This window comes from Chiloscyllium plagiosum, chromosome 40 (assembly GCF_004010195.1).
Source record: "Chiloscyllium plagiosum isolate BGI_BamShark_2017 chromosome 40, ASM401019v2, whole genome shotgun sequence".
Classification (NCBI taxonomy): Eukaryota; Metazoa; Chordata; class Chondrichthyes; order Orectolobiformes; family Hemiscylliidae; genus Chiloscyllium; species Chiloscyllium plagiosum.
Genome location: NC_057749.1, coordinates 14470830 through 14493155, shown reverse-complemented (window position 1 = coordinate 14493155; position 22326 = coordinate 14470830). Strand labels below are relative to the sequence as shown.

Genomic DNA, 22326 nt, shown 5'->3' with positions numbered 1-22326 from the left:
TTCTCTTCAGTCCTGGCACTAGGTTGCTTTTCTGAAGGTTTATGAAACTCAATATTGTCCTAGGCTAATTGATGCACAGTGGGGGGAGGGAGGAACCCTACGATCACTCCTGCATCTCACTGTCCTGGCTGTTCTACATACAAGAAATTTTTAAGTTGTGCTCTTAGTACCTTAAGACATAGCTGCATAGTTAAGGACTAGTTATGCCAATGAATTAGCACCTGTCATTCTTACGCAAAGATGTAAGAATTCCACTCCCTCAAATCTTCAGCATCCTAAACTTGATTGAATGCATATACAAATGATATTGGGAGTTTAGATTCTTGGTCACCGCATAATAGAACACAAAAAGATTGAGCAAACATCAAAATTAGGTGTATACAACATTTTGTGTTTGACTGGCTTTTTCCCTGTCAACTTCTGGCACCTATCCAAATCTACAAATCACCCTATGCTCCTTTCAATTGCTGACCCAACAGGAATCATCTAACTGGAGTTGAGAATTATCAGATCAGCTTTGATCTTATTGAATGGCAGAGCGGGTGTGATGGATCAAATGGTTTACTTCTGCTCCTACACCATATGGTTATACACACAGACCAGGCAGGAGACACAAGTCAGCTCTAGGACAGCACTCTTGCCTCTACATCAGAAAGTTAAGGGTTCAAGTCACAGCAGAGGCTTATAAATAAGTCCAGACTGACAATGCTGTGCAGTTGGGAGCAAGTGTACTATAGAAAAGGCATCATCTTGCACCTTTTTGTGTGAATATCAGAAATTCCATGACACTATAATGTAGAAGGATACTTGTGTCCTGACTGATATTTAATGCTCAACAATATATTATGTGGCCATTACCTATTGGACCTTGCTGTCCATAAATTGGCTGCCACATTTTATGCATTACAGCAGTGATTACATTTCAAAAGTGCTTCATTGGCTCTAAAATACTTTGGGACATGAAAATTAAGTTGTTTCTTTCTTAGTCTATTTGGTCAAGTAAAATTCCTAAGGTATTGATTTTACTTACTCAGCAAGCAGGAGAATTCTAGGAAGGTGAGAATAGAATAAGAAGGGACTCTTCCAAAACACAAGTAGTCAAATGAGCATACTTGGAAACTGGAAGAACTGCAGATGCTGGAAATCTGAAACAAAAACAGCAACTGTTGGAAACACTCAGCCGGTGTGGCCACATCTATGGATAGAAATCAGAGTTAAATTTTTTGGGTCCAGCGAGTTCTAAAGAAGGGTTCTTCCAAGTTCTGAAGATTTCTCCCCACACATGCTGCCAGACCTGCTGAATTTTTAAAGCAATTTCTGTTTTTCTTTGGAAGAATTGTGAGTTGGGTTCAGGTTCAGAAGACCCATTAGCTCATTTCATCTCATCCTTCCACAACACCAACCCCACCACCTTCACACTAAACAGCTGCTTTTAAAGGAGTCCAGCTGTGAGTAAAGAAATACTTCCTGCCATCTGGTCTAAATTGTCTTTCACAACCTAAACCTGTTTCTTTTCTGTTCCAGCTCCCTGGTATATTTCAAAATATTTTTCCAAGTTTAATTACTCTATCCACTAAAGGAAGTATATTAGTACCATGGAAGGATATAACTAAGACCAAGTAGAATGCTACCACATCAGAAAGATTAATGTTTGGAAGAAACATTAAAAAAAAGGCTTTAACCCCTTCTTCTCCCTTCAATCCAGTACAATAGGGATTAAAAAGGTTTGACTAGAGATTTGCAGAACTATGAACAATACAAGGTTGTTTCAATTAATTGTTCAAAATTTGTGCCTTTATAGAATTACCCGGGAGCTTGGGCAGCCTCCAGATCCCTGTTACTTTTTCCATTGCGATGCTTCAACCAATCAGAGCTGAGTTGCTAACTAATCAGTATCCTTTTCTCCTGTAGCACGAATTGTTGTGACAATTTGAAATTTGGCAATCTTGTGTTTGTGCAGATGAATGCAAGATGAAAAGTCTCTCTATTCACCAATACGTAACTTGTATAATTGTTAACAAGACAACATAATTCAGGATTGCCAGCAGACAGACATACAGCACAATAGGAAAGCTTTCTTGAAGTTAGAATTTTGATTGCTTTCATCACAATGGATTTTCAAGCAGAAATTATAATAGCATTTGAATGTAACCCAGATACGTATTTGAAAAAGAAAATTCTAGACGGGTAAAACAAGAAGATGAAGTTAGGAAACATGAACTTCAGTTAATGACCAAACATGAATATGATGGCCACATTCTGTGCTGTAATTTCTATCCTATTAAAGTTCCTGTAGGAAAATGTTTTCAATTGCAGTATCTGTTACAAACCATTCTCTTTAAGAAAATTAACTTGAATACAATGGATAGAAGATTATAAAATAAAAACCAAAAGAACCAAAAGGGTCACACAGTGGCTCAGTGGTTCACATGTCTCACAGCACCAGGGACTCAGGTGCGATTCCACTCTCGGGTGACTGTGTGGAATTAGCACATTCTCCCCGTGTTTGCATGGATTTCTTCCAGGTCCTCCAGTTTCCTCCCACAGTCCAGAGATGTGCAGGTTACATGGACTGGCCATGAGAAATGCAGGGTTACAGGGATAGGGTAGGGGATGGGTCTAGGTGGGATGTTCTTCTGAGAGTCGGTATGGAATCGATGGGCTGAATAACCTGCTTTCACACTGTCGGGATTCTATGAACAGCAGATGCTATAAATTGCTGGGAAAGCTCAGCAGGTTTGGCACCATCTGTGGAGAGAAAGCAGAGTTAACATTTCAGATCGAGTAACCCTTCTTCAGACGTTCTGAGCTTTTCCAGCAATTTATGTAGAGAGAAGATTATCATGTGCTGAGTTTACAAAACAAGAGAATCATCCTCCTCATAGAGTCATAGATGTACAGAGCAGAAACAGACCCTTCGGACCAACTCGTCCATGCCGACCAGATATCCCAACCTAATCTAGTTCCACCTGCCAGCACGCGGCACATATCCCTCCGAACATTTCATATTCATATACCCATGCAGATGCCTTTTAAATGTTTCAATTGTACCAGCCTCCACCACTTCCTCTGGCAGCTCATTCCATACATGTACCACCCTCTGCGTGAAAATGTCACCCCTTAGGTCTCTTTAATATCTTGCCCCCCTCACCCTAAACCTATGCCCTGTAGTTCTGGACTTCCCCCACCCCAGGGAAAAGACTTTGTTTATTTATCTTATCCATGCCCCTCATGATTTTATAAACCTCTATATGGTTGCCACTCAGCCTCTGATGCTCCAGGGAAAAACAGCCCCAGCCTATTCAATCAAGATGGCAAAGCAATAGGATTAGTAAGGCCCAGACCGACACTTAAAGGTTTTGGCCAGGGTTATAAAGCAGCAGCTGAATAAAGACAATATTAAGAAAGACAGACTTGCCAACCAAAAACTGCAGACCACCGACTAAAAAGCAAATTCTTAGCTGGAGGAGTTTTAACTCAACTACATAAGAATGCACAGCATTGCTTTCGGCATTTACGAAGGATAAATGAAACAGAATAAATCAAAGCAATGGAAAGAAGAAACTAGTATAATTGTTAATTTTAAAACTTTGAAAATTAAATAAGTGGTTTAGGGCAAATGTTAGGAACTGCAATACCAGAATGATTAAATGAAGTGGCAAGGAGTGGCTTCAATGTAATGGAATCAGATCATCATTCTGACTCCAGAGTTACAGTAGAATAGCAATAATAATTATTTTATGCCACAGCAGCTGCATATTGTAATTCCAAGGCAACAGACTAAAGAGAAAATAGATGCAGAACAAACTCAAGATAAAGAAAACTGGCTAAAGAAAGAAATAATAGTTTCAGTCCAGTGATAAAAATAGCCACTTATACTGAGACCCCATTTATAATGAAAAAGGGAGATTTGTGAACCAGACTGGAGCTGCTTTCACATGGTAGTCACAGGACACTGTTGATTTAGACTGAGTGACTAACACTGCAGAAATGCCTGGGTCCTGTTGTGAATGTTGTTCTTGTGTAAACTAATTGTTGTGCTTTTTTGGACACTGGGTGCTCTAGTTGCCTGGGAGAAGTCACCGAAGGTAAAAAATGCATTTCAAATATATCAGTAAGGCTCTGTACAAAACAATGTGGCAGTGGTGCACGCAGAGTCTTGTGATAGTTTCCACGTGAATATTTCCAGTTTCCTCATCATTAGAATTGCATCCAGAGGGTTGAGAGAGGCTCTAAGTAGGATAGTATCATCAAAAACTGAGTGACAACAAAAATGCCAGTTTAACTATCTATGTTCCTCCTATGACAATAAATCCTGTTAGTGAATAAAAAAAAATTATGTTATTCACTCAATTCTACTAATTTAGCCCAAGTGTCTGGATAGATAAGTTTTTTTGCGACTGGCAAGGGAATCAAGAATTAAGATGCATACGCAACAAGTGTTAATGCACAGATACAATCTTATTAGATGATGGAGCTGAGTCAATGGGCTAAATGGTGTAATCCTGCTCCTATTTTGTGACATTCCTGCTATAGATGAAATGGTATACATGATTTGTAGTCTTCCTGAATTTAGTTTTTCTTCGACTTTCCCTTTATTATTCAAGAGATGGAATTTTCTCTGTGGTGTATGTTTCGTGGGTCAGTATCAGTCCTGAGCACAAGTTGCCATTCTTCCTGTGTTAGATTAGAGTGCTGCTGGAAAGGCACAGCAGGTCAGGCAGCATCCGAGGAGCAGGAAAATCGACGCTTCGGGCAAAAGCCCTTCATCAGGAATTCTTCCTGTGTTAGCCGAGTCAACAAATGATTATTGAACTGTTAATTATTGGACACAACTGAGGCTGCTTCTATCTGCATAAACCTGTTTCCAGTCGGTATCATTGCATAGTGACCAGCAAAGGAACTCTGGTTTTCTGTTAGCCTACGTAACAGAGGTAAAAGACCACAATCGAAACCCGGTGTTTTCCTGATCTTCAAACAAAATGTTGACTAGCTTATCAACAACTTGGCCTGAAACTCCTTGTAAAAATCCTTGAAAATGGTTCTCAAATTACTATTTAGCATAAGGACAAATATGTCTATCATCAACTCTCTGCAGTGGGAGGATTTTAACAAAATATCCAGATTCCTAAAGGCAAAATCAAAAAGGATTTATTGTGAGTTTATCTTGTCCTTGTAGTGACATGGACATTTTTAAAAACACATACATAAGAGTGATCAGCTTTCATAAATATTTAATAGTTTTCATTTTTAACTGCAGTTACACTGTAACTCCTTCAAAATGCAATCTGTGTGCATAAATTGTTCAATCAGTTAACAGCTTGAAAGAGCAACTGCATTATTGCAGACCATTCTGGACTATTCTCTTTATCATTATCTTGTCTACTGGCAGTGGTTTAGATCATAGTTTCCTAACAACCTTCAAGAGGCAGTTTATCAAAACAGTACGAGATCACTGTTTCTGCAAATGGAAATTTTGTGGTTTGACCATTAAACGGTTTGTATTTTTTTTTAAGGTTATGATTCAATCTATATTCAAACAAAATATAAACTGCAGAACTTGGAAGATTAAACAGTCTCTAAACAAGAAAAGAAAGATCAATTTGCAGGGAGAGATAAGAAATTGTTAAGGAAATTCTGAGTTGACAGATTTATTCATTTCATTTGGTGTACTTCAGTGCATTCTCAAACATGTATGCAATGGAGGACAGAATTTCAGAACAGGAGAATTATGTTTTGGCACATGTTTAGGCTTATGAAGGGGTGAAATATTAGATGGGGAACACTTCAGAATTTTAGGCACCAGTAAAACTGACAGAAAATCTTACACTAGGAGTTTTTGTCCGCATTTACTGAAGCAATGACTCATGCTAAGAATATAATTCAATAGGGAGTGGTGACCATCAAAAATATGTGCTTCATATGAAAGTGTACATAATGAGTATCAGAGGACAATTATTCTGGCGGACAAAGTTCAACCATACCTTCATTTAGCAGAAATTCTTCTTGTACACGTTGCTGGATAGTGCTGAGGAAATGAGAATCCAAGCTAATTTCCCAAATGACCAATTGAAGTATCTTAAAATCAGCCATGTGTGTCAGTTTCCGGAGGCCACCTGGACAGCAATGCAAGTGCATTGAGCTTGTTTCAATATTTCATTCCTTTATGTAATAATTAGGGGGTCATATAACAGACATGCAATTGTACTTGACCTGATATCCACATGCATTTTCCAATGGAGGAGATCAATGGGTAACACATAGGAATATGAAATGACCTGCCCAGTTCATGGATGAGGATGGCCTCTATTCTTTGAGGTTAAAGGTTTGATCTGAGGTGCATTTTCCTAAATATTCAGAGAGATTCTGGTACGCAATCGGTTAATCAGTCACATACACTGGTTAGATACTGCAGATTCTGAAAATAGACACAAGCTGAGAAATCCACCTGACCCACTAGCGCTATGTAAACTGAATCCATCCAAGGAAATAGGACCCTCAATTGGCTTTGATTCAAACTCTCAAGCGCAACCCACGAAGCCTCAGTAATTATTTCAACCTTTCCCTTCAACAAACCTAGAGTAGACCATTCGTCTCAATTTCATAGATGCAATAGACTTCATTGCCTAAGTGACAACACCCCCCAGTCCCCCTGCAAAAAACCCCAAGATCATTAAAAATAAACCAGCCTCACATGAAACAAAAGACAAGTCTTGGAATATATTGTCTGGGGTTATGTTCCAGTCTCAACAATGATGTATTAAAAGCACCACAACATGAAGATGTTCTCCAGGTCATTTAACTGGAATTCATGATTTACATACCAATACAAAATAATTTCCACAAATCCAATCTCAATTTGAGTTTAATACATGGCAAGTAATGCAAAATGTTGCTAGTTTTCTCTCCTCATTTGAAGATGTTGCTGAAATACTGTTCCACTGATACTCTATAATCAAGCTGTCGGTTCGATTTTTCATATTTCAGCTAATATAGTATGTTTTAACTAACTGCGCTATGTTGCATTCTGATTAGTTAGATTCAGTCTTCACCAACCATGTACTTTCACGTACCACATACACTCCCCATGTCATTGAGGGGCATTTAAAGCTGATTCTTTCCCTTGCCAAATATACACATTGAAGCAGGAATGACTAGATAGCAAAACAGGATGGGAACTCTGGGCAATCTTTCCCAATTCCACTTCATTTGGAGCAGTTATGGCCAATTGCATCACCATTAACTGGTTGAGACCAAGGAAGCCAGCACAGGCCAGCGATTGAATCTGGGAATTCCCTGACTTGCCGAATTTACCTTTACATTGGCCTATTCAACCACAGGGACTCTTGATTTTTTTAAAAAAAGTTCTGGTTTGGTAAACACATTCAGGATTTCAGAAAGTCATCAACTCAAATAATTAAAATCAGCTTCATCTAGGAGCTTGCTTCTATGTGCAGGACATGTTGCCATTTTCAAGGTAGAAAAGGAAAATGAACAATCTGTTTTGTTTTTTAAAAAGCTATTGAATAGATAAATTTGATGATTAAGCACCCAAAGCCTTCAATGCCACAAGAGAAGGTTTCACACAAATAATACAGAAACATTTGGCTTTAGTCATCCATTTAGTCACCCAGTGATGGAATGAGAAGAGATCAAACTTCCAGAGAATAAGGGGCAACACAACAGTCCCCTGTAGGTCGGCAGACTTTCAGTGCATTAGAAATGAAAGAAGACCTGTGGCTGGGAACAGTTCTTCCCCAAAGCAAGCTGAACTCCAAGGCCTCAGACAGTAGCTGCCATTTCATTCTCTTTGCAAGTCTAAGTGGCATCTTCCATTTCAGACTGCTCGAGCTGTGTAAACAGATGATGATGCCCTCAGAATCAATCACGATTTCAACTGGATATGGCGGGAAAGGGGAGAAAACAAAAGTTGAATTTAAAAATCCCATTCCATTAAAGCATTATGCCTTGACAAATCTTTCATAATCTCTTCAGAATTGGAACACTGATGTTAAAGCCTTTCTGGTTAATCATCCAACATTTTCCCCTTTGCATCTGGTTTCAACCCAGATGTTGCAACATTTTTGAAAACTAACAGATGTCAAATATTAAAACATTTCTATATGATTTCAGTTCATTAAGAGTGAATTCCCCCTTACCACCAAGCATCTCTCCTTTTCTACCACCACTCCTCCAATGTCATGATAGAATCAACTTCTTGTAGGGGCCAAAGCCCATGGATGAGAGTCATTTGTAACTCATCCAGATTCTTTGCGCATTTTTGAAGTTCTCACAGAACACAGAACAGTGCATGATAGGAACAGGCCTTTTGGCCCACCATGTCTGTGCTGACCATTATGCTATTCTAAACTAACTTTTGCCTACACATAGCCTGCATCTGTCTATTTTCTGTCTGAATGCTGCTTAGACATTGTTATTCTATCTGCTTCTACCACCAATCCTTAAAGCACGTTCCAGGTGCCACCACTCTCTGTCTAAAACATCTTCCTTGCGCATCACCTTTAAACATTCCCCACCTCACCTTAAACCGATGTCCCCTAGTATTTGACATTTCCACCCTGAGAAAGAGACTTTGACCATCGACCCTGTCCATGCCTCTCATTATTTTATATACTTCTATCAGGTTACCCCTCAGCCTCTGATGCTCTAAAACAATCCATGTTTGATCAACCTCCCCTTATAGCTAATACACTCCAATCTCAGTAACATCTTGGTTAACCTCTTCTGCACCACCCCCAAACCCTTCACATCCTTCCTATAGTTCAGTGACTAGAAATGCACAGAGAACTCCAAATGTAGCCTGACCAATGTCTTATACAGTTGCAACATGATTTGGAAACCTTTGCACTCAATGCCCTGACCAATGAAGGCAAGCATGCTGTATACCTACTTTACCACCTTATCCATTTGTGTTGCCACTGTAATGATTGCTACAAGGTCAGCCAGCTGGACCTCATACAGTATGAGTTCCCTGATTGGGGCTGTTAATCCTATTCAATCAGGAAGTCTTGGCTGACATATAAAGAAAGATGAGTGGCAGAAATATTGACACTCTGGCGCCTGACTCTGTATGAGGCAGCTCTAAAGTGAAGGACGGTTCAATGTAAATAAAGAGTGATTCCAGCCTCTGTGAAGTTATTCCACCAGCAGCGATGGACTTGGACTCCAAGATCCCTCTGTATATTAATGCTCCTAAGGGCCCAGTGTACTTTTCTATTGCATTTCACCTCTCAAAATGCATCACTTCACACATGTCCGTTTTAAATGCCATCCACCATTTCACCGCCCAACTTTCCAGCTGATTTATATCCTTTGATATCCTTCCTTACTATCTACAGCTCTACCAATTTTCATGTCAACTGCAAACTTACTAATCAAATCAGCGAAATTTTCATCCAAATCATTTATATATACTCTCATGGGTTCAATAAGTGCATTTAAAAATGAAGGATAGGCAGACATCAGCCATGCCAGGTTTGTGCTTCAAAATGAACCGCAAAATTCCATTTTAAAGCTCATTTCCTGTTCTTAATTCTACAAAACTTATTGTCTTCTTATTCATTCATGGGATGTGAGTGTTTCTGGCTAGGCCAGCATTTATTGCTTATCCTTAATTGCCATCCACACTGTGGTGGTGACCCATTTTCTTGATCCATTGCAGTCCATGTGATGTAGGTACAACTAGAGTGCTGTTCGAGAGGCAGTTTCTTGATTTTGATTTTTTGTGACATCGCACAAACCAGAGACTGCTAAATCATTTTACATTTGGCTTTCTTAGCTATTAATCTATCTTGCATGTTGATAATATTTTTGCGGCATCCACAGAATCCCTATAGTGTAGATAGAGGCCATTTGGCCCATCGAGTCTGCACCGACCTTCCGAACAGCATCCCACCAAGACCCATGCCCTCACCCTAGCCCTGTAATGCTAAGTGGATCTTCCATTTGTCATGCGTATCCTCGACACTATGTGGCAATTTAGCATGCCAATCCATCTAACTTCCACCTCTCTGGACTGTAGTAGGCAACTAGAACACTCAGTAGAAGCCTATGCAAATATGGGGAGAACATTCAAACTCCACACAGTCACACAATGCTGGAATCAAATCTGGTTCCTTGGTGCTGTGAGGCAGTAGTGCTAACCACTGAGCCATCGTGTTGCTCCCAATCCATGTTGTATCTGTAACATAACTCTCACCAATGTTGCACAACACTGTCCCCAACCAATAATCACTGGAAAAACAGTAAATGCAAACATGGATAGTTTTGAATGTCTAAATAAGCCTCAAATTAATCATCAAATATAGAGATTCCCCACTGGCTGCTGATAATCTCAGACAGTATGCTGAGGGTCAGCACAGAGTACTCTTTGATACCGGATACTGCCTCCTCACCTGTCAAGTTGACTTACTAAGTCACGTACTGTGGCAATGAGATTTTCATTATTTTGAGGGTTGGATAGAATAATACTGTGTAGTTTCCTCATGTAGGAATCAATGGTTTCCAGGGTGGGTGTCTCACCAGAGCCTGCAAAAAAATAAGAAAACTTCCAGTTAAAGAATAACAACAGCATCAGAAACAGGCTAGTGTCATTATTTTGACAATTATCACTGCAGTCATTCCCCTGAAAGCATCACACCCCTCTGGAATACCTATAGTACCTTCCCAGATGGTTGTTCTTTTCAGGCGAACTCTAATGTGGAATATTTAACCATGATGATCAAGTCAACCAAACCACATCCTGTTTGCTGCTGGTTAATATTAATATAACAAGTAATTAAGATCAGAGAGGAAAAAGGTGATGGCTTTGATGGATTAATTGATAACTAAGGGGAAACAAAAGGAATTTTGTGGCATGTCGTAATGTTTCTATGGACCAGAACATCTTGGGTTGAAGACGTGTCATAATATATCTGAATGGTTTGATTAAAAATACGTATAATAGAGGAATAGCTAGAGCTATAGGAGAGAACTGTTGGACTAATAAACAGATAAAATCAAATAAAATGTGTTGACCAGACTGGTTAGAATCCATTAACAACAGATTCCCAGCAGAAAAATCATTGCGCATAAATAACTAAGTGGAAGAAGATATTGTCATTCACTTTAAATTTCACATCTGGAGAATGGTCACATTATAACTTGAGGTACCAACAATATTCGTGGCTTCAGGAGAGGACAGAATTGGAAAATTAAAACATCCCTGTTTTATAAGATATTATAAGATATAAGTTTAGGATGAGGATAGTAAACAGAATTAAAGAGATTTGTAATTACATTCATCAATAATAAATATGAAACAAGGATATAAAATCTTTAAGTTCTATAATTTTTACAAAAACAGCTCCTAATTTGGCACTGAGAGGTACAGGGAAATAGCATAAAGTATCTCACCACTGCCTTCCTTGAACTACCCTATCTTAGTCTTGCCAAAATTGAGTACTTGCTGTTAAGAAATAATGGAGAAGAGTCCAGTGCATCACTTTGTACTCCACAGCAAAATGCATACACTGCTTCTTCAATATTTGTTAAAACATTGTCTTCAGCAGCAACATTCTTTATGAGACACCTGTTGCCCCTTGTTAATGCCAACATCACAAAATTTAGTCTGATGTGGCAGCAATCCACTGTCAGTAGTTATACTCAATGTTCATTTTTATCTTTCAATACACAACTCCCGTAAGATCAGGTTATCACCTTGTGAAAGTTTGGCACAATAAATGACACTCGATATAGAACATCCCATTCCCAGAGCAACCCTGAGGTCCGATTACTCCTGCGACTTTCAAAGTGTAAAGAATCCTTGAACTAAAACCAGATCTTGGTTTCAGTGTAATTCTAGCCAAGCTGCCTTGGAATCTTATATTGTTTCAATGGACATTTCTAATTTACAAAAAGAAGATTGCTGGATGACAATAAACAGCATCCTAGTGTGAGTCTTGTTAACAAGTACCAATGTCATGTTTCCCATTTTCTCTTTCTTACTCTTAAGATGTTTATTCCAAATTTAATTGCTTCCATGGTCAGTGGCAATTTTCTGATATTGTGCCAGGGTGACTATTCTAAATGCAAAAATCCAGACAAACGTGCCTGTACTTGCCTATATTCGAGGCATTTATCCACAACAATTTGCAGCAGGAATACAAGCTTATTAATCTGGAACAACAACCTGCCTGATTTTTTTTGTCCCTCACTTCTACAGGATCAAAAAAACCAACAACAGTACCACGGTATGTGTCTTGGCTTTAGAGAGATACCTTGGAGACTTTCTGATCTTTATGATTCAGTACTGTACCACAAGTAAACCATGAGATTAGATTTCGCACTTTGCCAAAACTTTAATTGTCTTCAATGAGTCACAGGACTGGAGCATTATCTTAGATCTTCAAAAGAGGACATTTCAGTATACTACTGGAGTTGAACTACAAATGGATAAATATGGAGAGAATGCACATAAATGAACTGTGCTCATTCCACAGAATTTATAAACTGAGTTTTGCTCCAGCTTGCTTGCTTACTTTTCCTCTGTCATCATGAAATTTCTCGATACCAATCAGAGGCAATGAGCTTGCCTGTTACATTTATTTCCCACTTTTTCACCTGGAAATGTTTCCACTTTTCAATTTTAAAAGTGTAATGTTCTAAATTTACAAGATTGAAGCACCTGGCAATGGTACAGTAGCAAAACTTGATGTCAGTGCATGCCGCAGAGTATCCAAGTGCTGCTGAAGGACAACGTTCCTATTTCTTTCTTGCATCACATCAATCTCCAGCTTCTCAACCGCTGTTTTCATGCTTTCTACATGCTTCTGTAAGGCTGCATTTCTTTCTTCATACTCTATATTGGACTTTCGCAGCTGTCGGAGCTCCCTTTCTCGAGCTGCCAAAATCCAAAATAATTACATTTTACATTTGGGGTTCAAATTAGAACATATAACAAAGAAACTAAGGAAAACCTGTCAACCTCCCATGCTTTAAAGTAAATAACAGCAATTATACTATGAATTTAAATAGGTTTAGTGATGTGGAAGAATCGAGGGATTTAGAGATACAGGTGCACAGAACAAAAAGGCTAATTCAGTTCGATGATTTCATTCAAGAAGTATAAAACATAACAGCCAAAATATAACAATAAGCTATATAAAATCTTAAGACCTCAGTTGGAGTACTATGTGCAGCACTGAGAAGACATTGAAACTTTCAAGAGGGTATAATTCAGATGATCTCAGATGTGGTCTAGAAAGAGAGAATATGCAAGTATGAAGAAACTTAAAAAATATGATCTTTTCTCATTAGAAATGTTTAAAATTATGAAAGATGGGACAAGGTAGATCGATGAAAATTGCAGCCGAGGAGTCAAGAAAGAGAGAGTACTTATAAGGTTAAACACAAATTATTTTGAACTGAGAGCAGGAAGAACATTTGCACAGAAAGCGTTGCAAGACTGTGGAATTCACTTTTCATGTTAATGGTTGAAGCAAACACTATCAACCATAAGGTTAGACTGGATAAGTTGACGCATGGGAAGGAACTGAAAGAAAACTGTAACAAGGTGGGTAAGTGTGATTACAACTACATGCTTGTTCCCTGACATAGGTAAATAGTGCTAAATGAGTAGATTCAATATTTTACTTTGATTTATTTCAATGAAAAGCTTCAATGTTATCTTCCCCATAATTAAATGCTTTGCACTATAATATTTACATCGGCACTTCCTACCTTTGCTGTGGTCTAAAAATTCCTCAGAGAAAATTGGAATATCCAATACAGATCGATCCTTCAGTTCACCCTGCTTTTGTAAAAACACAGATCATCAAACAAAAGCAGAATTATTATCCATTTTCTCTATATCCAGAAAAATCTAGTCACTTGCTTCCTTTTGTACTTTTGCACATTACCAACAGTTCAATAGCATCACGACAGAATCCACATTAAACAGCTTCCCACAAAATATTTCGAGAACAAATCCCAGAGTACTCTTTTTAAGATATTTGCCAGTTTTTTGATATAAATTATTTTTTCTTCCCCTCACCTCTCTTCCAGGTATAGGAGGCCTGAGTAGAGGTCTACTTTCGCACTCTGTTCATGTTGTTCGATAACAGGCTTCCAGGAAGTATGCAAGAGTGCACTGCATACTACTCAGGAAATCCTTGACATCTCATTTGCCACCCTCCCACAAGTCAGCAACACTGTGGCACTAATTATATTAGATCTTCAATGAGACGTATATTCACTCTTGCTGTCCTTTGGCGGTTGCTTTTCTTTCACTGCATCTTGCAAACAAGGTACATTTTACTTTGTTTTACCAGGCTGTTTATAAAACCTAACGACCATAAACATACTGTTTTACATGGAAGATAAATCAAAAATGTATTTATAGACAAAGTTGAAGATCATACGGACTCGTCTGAAGGAAGGAACGTTGGTGGGTTTTAAAGCATTTTCTTCCACTCTCAAACTAATTTTTCTATAGTACTCTACCTCCAGTAATACAATTAGAAAACACAAATGATAGTTGACAGAACACCTAGACACCAAGTTCCATAAACAAACTTTTATATTTAAATATCAGGAGAAAGTGAGGATTGCAGATGCTGGAGATCAGAGCTGAAAAATGTGTTGCTGGAAAAGCGCAGCAGGTCAGGCAACATCCAAAGAGCAGGAGAATCGACGTTTTGGGCATAAGTCTGAAGAAGGGCATATGCCCAAAACGTCGATTCTCCTGCTCCTTGGATGCTGCCTGACCTGCTGCGCTTTTCCAGCAACACATTTTTCAGCTCTGCTTTTAAATATCAATCAAGATAAAAGACTGCATAGTTAATCTGTTCCCAAACTTTGGTGCCACAATTAAGTCACATTGCTTTGATAGGTATAATTTTCAAACAGAGGGTGGTGTATATATGGAATGAGTTTCCAGAGGATGTGGTAGAGGTGGGTACAATTACAACACTTAAAGACATGTGGACAGGTACATAGACAGGAAAGGTTTAGAGGGATATGGGCGAAACACAGACAAATGGGACTAGTTCAGTTTAGGAAACCTAGTTGGCACGGATGAGTTGGGCCAAAGGGTTTGCTTCCATGCTGTGTATGATTCCATAACTAATGTTCATTTTCCCAAACACTGTCTCAACTAAGGATAGCACATTCTGATGACTTACATGGACAGTCTTTGATCTATGCAAATGGCCAGGGAGAGAAGTCACAAAGCGGAGGCAAAGAAACAATCAGCACAGACTATTCCTGGGTGTAGTTCAATAGAAGATTACAGAATGGACTGACAATTGGAAACAGGTTACTGAGTTGTAGGTGTCCTCCGTCTTCTGACAAAGTTATTAAGCAACAGTGAATTCTAAAGGAGGCAGTGAGAGGGGAAAGCTATGTTGCTGGAGTTAACAAACCTCAACTAAAATATGAACAATCCTTCCACCCGCAGCCCGTTAGCTGTTTGTTAATTTCCTGCTTTCTTGCAGAAATTGTGCTAATTGTATTGTCTGACGAATTGGCTACTGAGTGGAGGCTGATTGATCTGAGTCAGAGCTTAGCCAACATTCGCTCTCTAGACATTGCCATTCAAAAGTGATCATAAAAGTAAAAGTAATTTCAGTCTATTTTTAAAGAAACCTTTACTCCTGAAGTAGTTATCACTTAGCTGATCTCAGTTAGAGCAGCAGCAGCAGCAGGTAACTAAGCGCAGATTAGGGTTGGAACCTAAAACTTTGCTTGACTGTATGGCTTCAGTGCTCAGAGAATATCAATCAAAAGAGCTCCCAGACACACAAGTCCTGAATAAATTTCAACTAGTTTCAAAACTGGTTATTAGAAGCCTTGTAGGAGTGTTTAAATTTTATGAGATAAAATACTAACTACTAAATCTGGTGTCAAATCTACATATATAGGATCACTGAAAAACACATTTGCACATGTAATATAGCAAAAGAAAAGGTCAGTGATCAGCTATTATACCACACAAACAATCAATCAGTGAATCTGTTTAGGTCTATGCATAATTGCATGGGATACAGTCAACCCATAGTCCTGTATAAATTACTGAAATCAGATGCAGTTACACATAGTAATTCAAAGAAGGAAAAACTATTCATTTGAAATGGCCCATGTTGAATAGTTGAAAACACACCTTGCCTATCTTACTTATAGGGGATAAAAAAAACTTGCAGATCTAACTTCAAGAGAAATGAGTGGATCCATCTGTTATCTGGAAAACATCATACAGTTTCCCTTTGCAGCATTAATTCTGGCAAATCATAATATTCAATGAACTTCAACTGAGAACATCATTTCAAGATGTCACCATAATGAACAAAAAGTAGTTCCTATTGCTTATTTGATGGAAATAGCACAACCCCCTGTAGAAATAGTGTCATTTCCAAATTTAAAGTTAACCTTCCAGTCCGTGGGGCCTTCTTTCAAAACCTATCCACATTATTTTAGGAAATGCAGATCCTACTTATTAATCACTGCCCAACATTTCTTTTAAACTAAGGAAAATTCAATACAATCAATTTGTCAGCTATTTTTATTTTTTCAAGTAATTTGTACAAGTCACTACATGTCAAACTTCCAAAGTCCATTTTTAATCCCTTTTATAATTTGGCTAGTTTGCTAATTTATTTCAATGTGTTTTCTATCTCCAACATTCCCCCGTGGTTCTTCATCCACTGGCTGGGATCATGGCTGAGACAGCTGCAGCATCCTCCGCTGTACGGATGTGGAATGTAATATTTTACCAAAGCCTAACTGCTTTTGGAAGGATTATACATTGGTGCTTCCAACACTGTTTTGTAACTATTTGGAGGCTTGTCATGACCCATCAGTGAGACCTGAGAGAAAGGAGGGGGAGGAGGGAACAGTGAGAATGAATCTTGGAGAAGACGTGTGTGTGTGTGCGCGCGTGCACATGCATTGCAGGATCATATCTCCTGTAACTCAGCTGGAGGCCCACGGTGATCATTGCTGCCTTGCAAACTCACAACTTCAACTCACAACCCCACTGGGATTCCAATCCCCCCCTTTGTGAAACGATGCTCTAAATCAGTCTGCCTGTTGTTACTGGGATGCTTTTATGAGTCTTCTGCTGGGAAGTTCTATTCCATATCTTCAAGATTTTGTAAACTACTTATAGCATGAAGAGCACACTTTAATAATTTTTTAAAAATAATAATAAGGCAACATGAAAACTGAAGCCGCTTTAACACATTTTCCCCCCGTTTACTTTTGGAAAAAGGTGTGATTTCCGCATGGGCCAATTAAAGTGAATACTTTTTTCTTCTTTGCATTATTGAAGTGTAACTGCATATGATTTCAGAAACTAATATTTAGCTCATACAGGTGTGGAAAAGCTGAAATGAGCTGTGCTGTTAACATGTCATAATATATTCATGACTCAGGGAATTACAACTTTTTTTTTAATACTCACCAATCACATGGAAATTTCTAGAATACAAGCTTATTTGAATGAAAACTATTAAAGAGACATGCAGGAAGAGGGGGATGTAAGAAGCTGAAATTGGAAGAACGCAGAGTTCTTGGAGAGTTGTACGGTTGGAAGAGGTTACAAACAATGAGAAGTTGATGACATAAGAATTATTGATTGAAATGTGAGTGGGCCCTGAAACAACATCAGTCAGTAAGCAAAATTATGATGAGAGAGGTAGGACTTTGTGCAAGTTAGAATAGGGGCAGCAGTAATGTGGATGAGCTTAAGGCTATGGAGAGTGGAAGTGGGTCTAGCCCAGGAAAGCACAGCAGTGTTGATCCTGGAGGTAACTAAAATATGGATATGTGCTTCAGCAGCAGAGGGGACTAACAGGAGGTTTGACAGAGGTGTTCAAAATCATTAGGGTCAGGGTAGGTAGGTAGAAACTATTCTCGTTGGCAGAGAGATTGAGAACAAGAAGATACCAATTTGAAGATGATTGACTAAAGATATAGTTGCAACTTTGGGATTAACGTTTTATGTAACAAACTGTTAGGATTTGGAAATGAACGCCCAAGAGTATAGTAAGGCATTCAATTGAGTTATTTGATGGAATTGGATAATTACTTGAAGAACATGGGACTCAACAAATTATTCTTACAGAAAGCTAGTGAAGATATAAAAAAAAATGGCCTCTCCCTGTGTTGTTATCATGCTAGGATTCTATTTAGTCATTAAAGACATATCCTATCTCCCAGTTGTATTTTTATAAACATATTCACAATTTCTCCGTCATTGCACATGTAAAAATAATTAATTATTAGTCCTACCTCAGTAACAGGCATGTTGTTGGCTCGAGATCCTTCATCTAAAAGATAGGGGAGATATGAAAAAAAAATTCCACATATGTTAGCACTCATTGGACTCAAGCCACTTATAATACTTGACTTTAATCTCAGTTTGATTTCTTATTTATGTCAGAGGACAACAAATACAACTTTTGTTTTGGTTAATTTTATTGTTCTCTCCTGAACACAGATGATGTTGATTCTGCAAACCCGATCTTTATATTTGGGAATGCAGCCAACTGAAGAAGAGTTGTGGACAGTTGTTTTTACTTGCTTCATGTAAAAAAATGCCTTCAGGTTGCTATGCAGAGGGGTCTAGCATGAGCAAATACAACAAAGACAGGGGAAATAAAAACTGAATTTGCACTTTACAGGAGCTAATTGCACCAGTGATTAAACTGCTGACAACATTCCAGTTGATCAACAAGCCTCCCTTTTTATTTTACCTTGGCTAAGTCCTTTCGTGTGTCGTTTGTCATCTGCTTTCTGGCTGAACCGTTTATAAGCCTCAGTCTGTTGGTACTGCTCCAGCTCCTTCATGTAACGCTCTTTGTCTCTCTCTGCCTCATCTAAATAATGCTGGATAGACAGAACAGACTGATTAGAAAAACAAAATGGTCACAGGGATGGGATGCACTCAGAATTTACAATATTAGTGCCAAACAGAGAACTCAAACTGACCAAATATTCACTCAGATAGTAACTACTATCAGGGCAACTGCAGTATTCACAGGCACATAGTGATGAAGAATGATAATGAACCAAATTAGTTCCCCAGTCACTTCATTAATATAAACATCTTTACTGTTATGTATGTGGACAGGTCACCTTGAAGGGTACAATGTATCCTTGTACCAACAATTGACCTGCTACATATCGATAATTCCCAAAAGGTGGTCTTTATTTAATTCCAAGCATTGCAAAGGCCAGCCTAACCTGTCTTTCTACTAACTCCACATAGCCCAGAAGCACTACAAAACCCAGAGTTTCGTCTCATTCAATTGGAGCTTATTAATTCATTTATGTAACCTGCTGGTATCCCCCAATGTGGGCCCCCGGCTCTTTATTCATTGTCCTCACATTTTGTTCTGGATGGGGGAGGGGCACATTAAAAGTAAGTTTTGAGAAAACATTAAACCAACTCAACTACCTCAACTGCATAAATATTAGACTGGTTTACAATGACGATGTACCATGTAGGAAAAATCAAATCTGGAGACATGTGAGCTTGTGTGTGGCATGTCAGACCCAAGGAGATAAATCATGGCATGGTGCTTCTGTTTCCCGGTCCCTTACGCCCGTTCCTCACCCTTAACCCTTCCCCTCCCGTCATTTATAATTGGGTACAGGTTCAAAACATCTACTCCCCTGTCCAAGGGCCCTTCTTGAGATTCACTCATGATTTACTTTTTGATTTTGAGGGTTTTTTTTCATTCTCAACTTATTTGTTAAGCGACTACTGCATAGTAACATCACCTTTCCATACTTATGATGACATATTGGGTATCTGGACTAACACAGTCACCGAATTAGGTTACATCAAAATCTAAAAATACCTCAATATCCTCAAAATATACCAACTCTCCATTAAACTTAAAGTCACAACACACAATGAAAGCATTAACTTCTTAGACCATATAAAATGTATATTGACACAAAAAACAGGCATAAGTTAGCAAATGTTTCTTCTCCACCCCCGCCAAGATCAGTGACACAGGTTAACACACTAAAAACCAACAACCTAAACACACCTTCCACAGAATCAAATCACAGATAATACATTTCTATTGCATATGCACAAAGCTGGAGAATTTTAACCCAGGTGGTTACTAACATTTTCACTCAATCTTAAACACAAATTTAACAATTAACACACTGTTCGTGACAGTAGCATCCACCACATTTTCTTTCATCTCGTTGCAGCCTAAAGTTTGGAGATTCCACATTCATTTGCAACAAGTTATTAGCTCAAGTAATCAGTGATTTTGAGCATTCTGGACACCAAGCTCCAGGTTTGCAAAGCCTTTTCTCACTTAGAAAATTGTCTATGCCTCTATCCTTCCTACAAAAGTGAATAACCTCACACTTTCCCACATTATATTACATCTGCCTTTCCACCTATCTTTGTATCATCTGCAAACTTAGCGACAGGTCTTTAATGAATAATGTGAATTGTTGTGATCCCAACATTGACCCCTGAGGAATTCCACTAGTCAATGGCTGCTATTCTGAAAAAGATTGCTTCATTCCCACGCTGTCTTCTGCCAGTCAGCTAATCCTCTATCCAAGTTAGTACCTTGCCCTCATCTTGGATTGTAATCTTATTCGGCAGCCTACTCTGCTGCACCTTGTTAAAGACCTTTTGGAGATCCAAAGAGATCACGTCCACTGGTTCTCCTTTCTCTAACTTGCTTGTTATCTCCTCAAAAGAATTTTAACAGATTTGTCAGGCAGGTCCTCCCCTTGATGAAGCCATGCTGATTCAGCCCTTTTTAACCTTGCATTTCCAAGTAATCTGCAATCTCATCCTTAATAATGAACTCTAAAATCTTACTAACGAATATGTCAGGTGTATTGGCCTAGAACATCCTGTCTTGTCCCTCCCTCCCTTCTTCAACAGGGGTATTAGTCATTTCCCAGTCTTCTGGGACCCTCTCTGACCTGAATGATTTCTGAAAGAATGGCATCAATGCCTCCACTATCACCTCAGCTTTCTCTTTCAGGACTCTGGTGTGTGGTCCATCCAGTCCAGGTGATTTATCCACATACAGTCCTTTCAGCCTCTCCAGCAGCTTCTACTTAGTTTGGCCAGCACATTCACCTCTGTTCCTTGACTCTCTTTAAGTTTTGGTACGCTATTGGTGTCTTCCACTTTGAAGACTGATGCAAAGTACCTATACAGTTCCTCTGTCACTTCTTTGTTTCCCATTACTACTTCTCCAGCCTCATTTTCCAGCAGTCCAATGTCCACTCTTGCCTCTTTCTTACATTTTATACATCTAGAAAAAAACTCTTGCAGTCTTCTTTTATATTACTTATCCTCATATTTCATCTTCTCCCCCCTTGTTGCTTTTCAGTTGTCCTCTACTGATTTTTAAAAGGCCTCCCACTGATCTTCACCACATTATATGTTTTTTCTTTTGCTTTTATGCTGTCCCTGACTTCCCTTGCCAGCCATGGTTGCCTCATCCTCCCCAAAACAATGTTTCTTCTTCCTTGGGATGAAATTTTCCTGTGCTGCCTAAATTACCCTCAGAAACTCTTGCCATTGCTGTTCTACCGCCTTCCCTGTTAGGGTCCCTCTTCCAAACAACTCTGGCTGAACCAGAGGAGAGAACCAGCCTGTGATTGGAGAAGCAGTTTTTCAGAGATTTTGTCCATTTAAGTTACTGCACTGTTTTACATAAATATTCCTGGACATCTGGGAGTCAAAAATGCCCTCTGTTCCGTTGTGTTTTCAGTGCTGCTGCATAGTCAATGTGCTTGGGCCCCAGTGAATATCAATATGTGCACCATCCCCCTTTCCTGGCCCTGGACACAGCACGGTGGCAGTATGGGTGGCACGGTGGCACAGTGGTTAGCACTGCTGCCTCACAGCGCCAGAGACCCGGGTTCAATTCCCGCCTCTCTGTGTGGAGTTTGCACATTCTCCCCGTGTCTGCGTGGGTTTCCTCCGGGTGCTCCGGTTTCCTCCCACAATCCAAAAATGTGCAAGTTAGGTGAATTGGCCATGCTAAATTGCCCGTAATGTTAGGTGAAGGGGTAAATGTAGGGGAATGGGTCTGGGTGGGTTACGCTTCGGCGGCTCGGTGTGGACTTGTTGGGCCGAAGGGCCTGTTTCCACACTGTAAGTAATCTAAAATCTAATCTAAAAAAAAGCACATGTTTCACAGCAGATGATATCTTCAGGCCTCCTATCCCACACAATCATAGAGATATACAGCATGGAAACAGGCCCTTCAGTCCAACTAGTCCATGCTGAACATGTTGCCAAACTAAACTAGTCCCACTGACTGCATT

At 39.1% G+C, this 22326-nt stretch overlaps 1 protein-coding gene across 8 annotated transcripts in view; it reads right to left on the bottom strand.

The window, feature by feature from the left end:
* hmg20a (high mobility group 20A) overlaps positions 1–22326 on the bottom strand; it is a 64173-nt gene that overhangs the window by 5581 nt on the left and 36266 nt on the right. For 2 of the 8 annotated variants that reach the window (XM_043680405.1, XM_043680406.1), the window contains exons 5-9: positions 18753–18885; positions 18289–18326; positions 13741–13813; positions 12686–12901; positions 10433–10548 (exon numbers count right to left, since the gene is read on the bottom strand). In XM_043680405.1, the coding sequence (XP_043536340.1) occupies positions 10433–10548; positions 12686–12901; positions 13741–13813; positions 18289–18326; positions 18753–18885 (576 nt within the window). Of the gene's footprint in view, positions 1–4936; positions 7898–10411; positions 10549–12685; positions 12902–13740; positions 13814–18288; positions 18327–18752; positions 18886–22326 lie in introns of those variants that run through there. The other 6 variants (XM_043680410.1, XM_043680413.1, XM_043680412.1 and 3 more) reach the window with 5 other exon arrangements.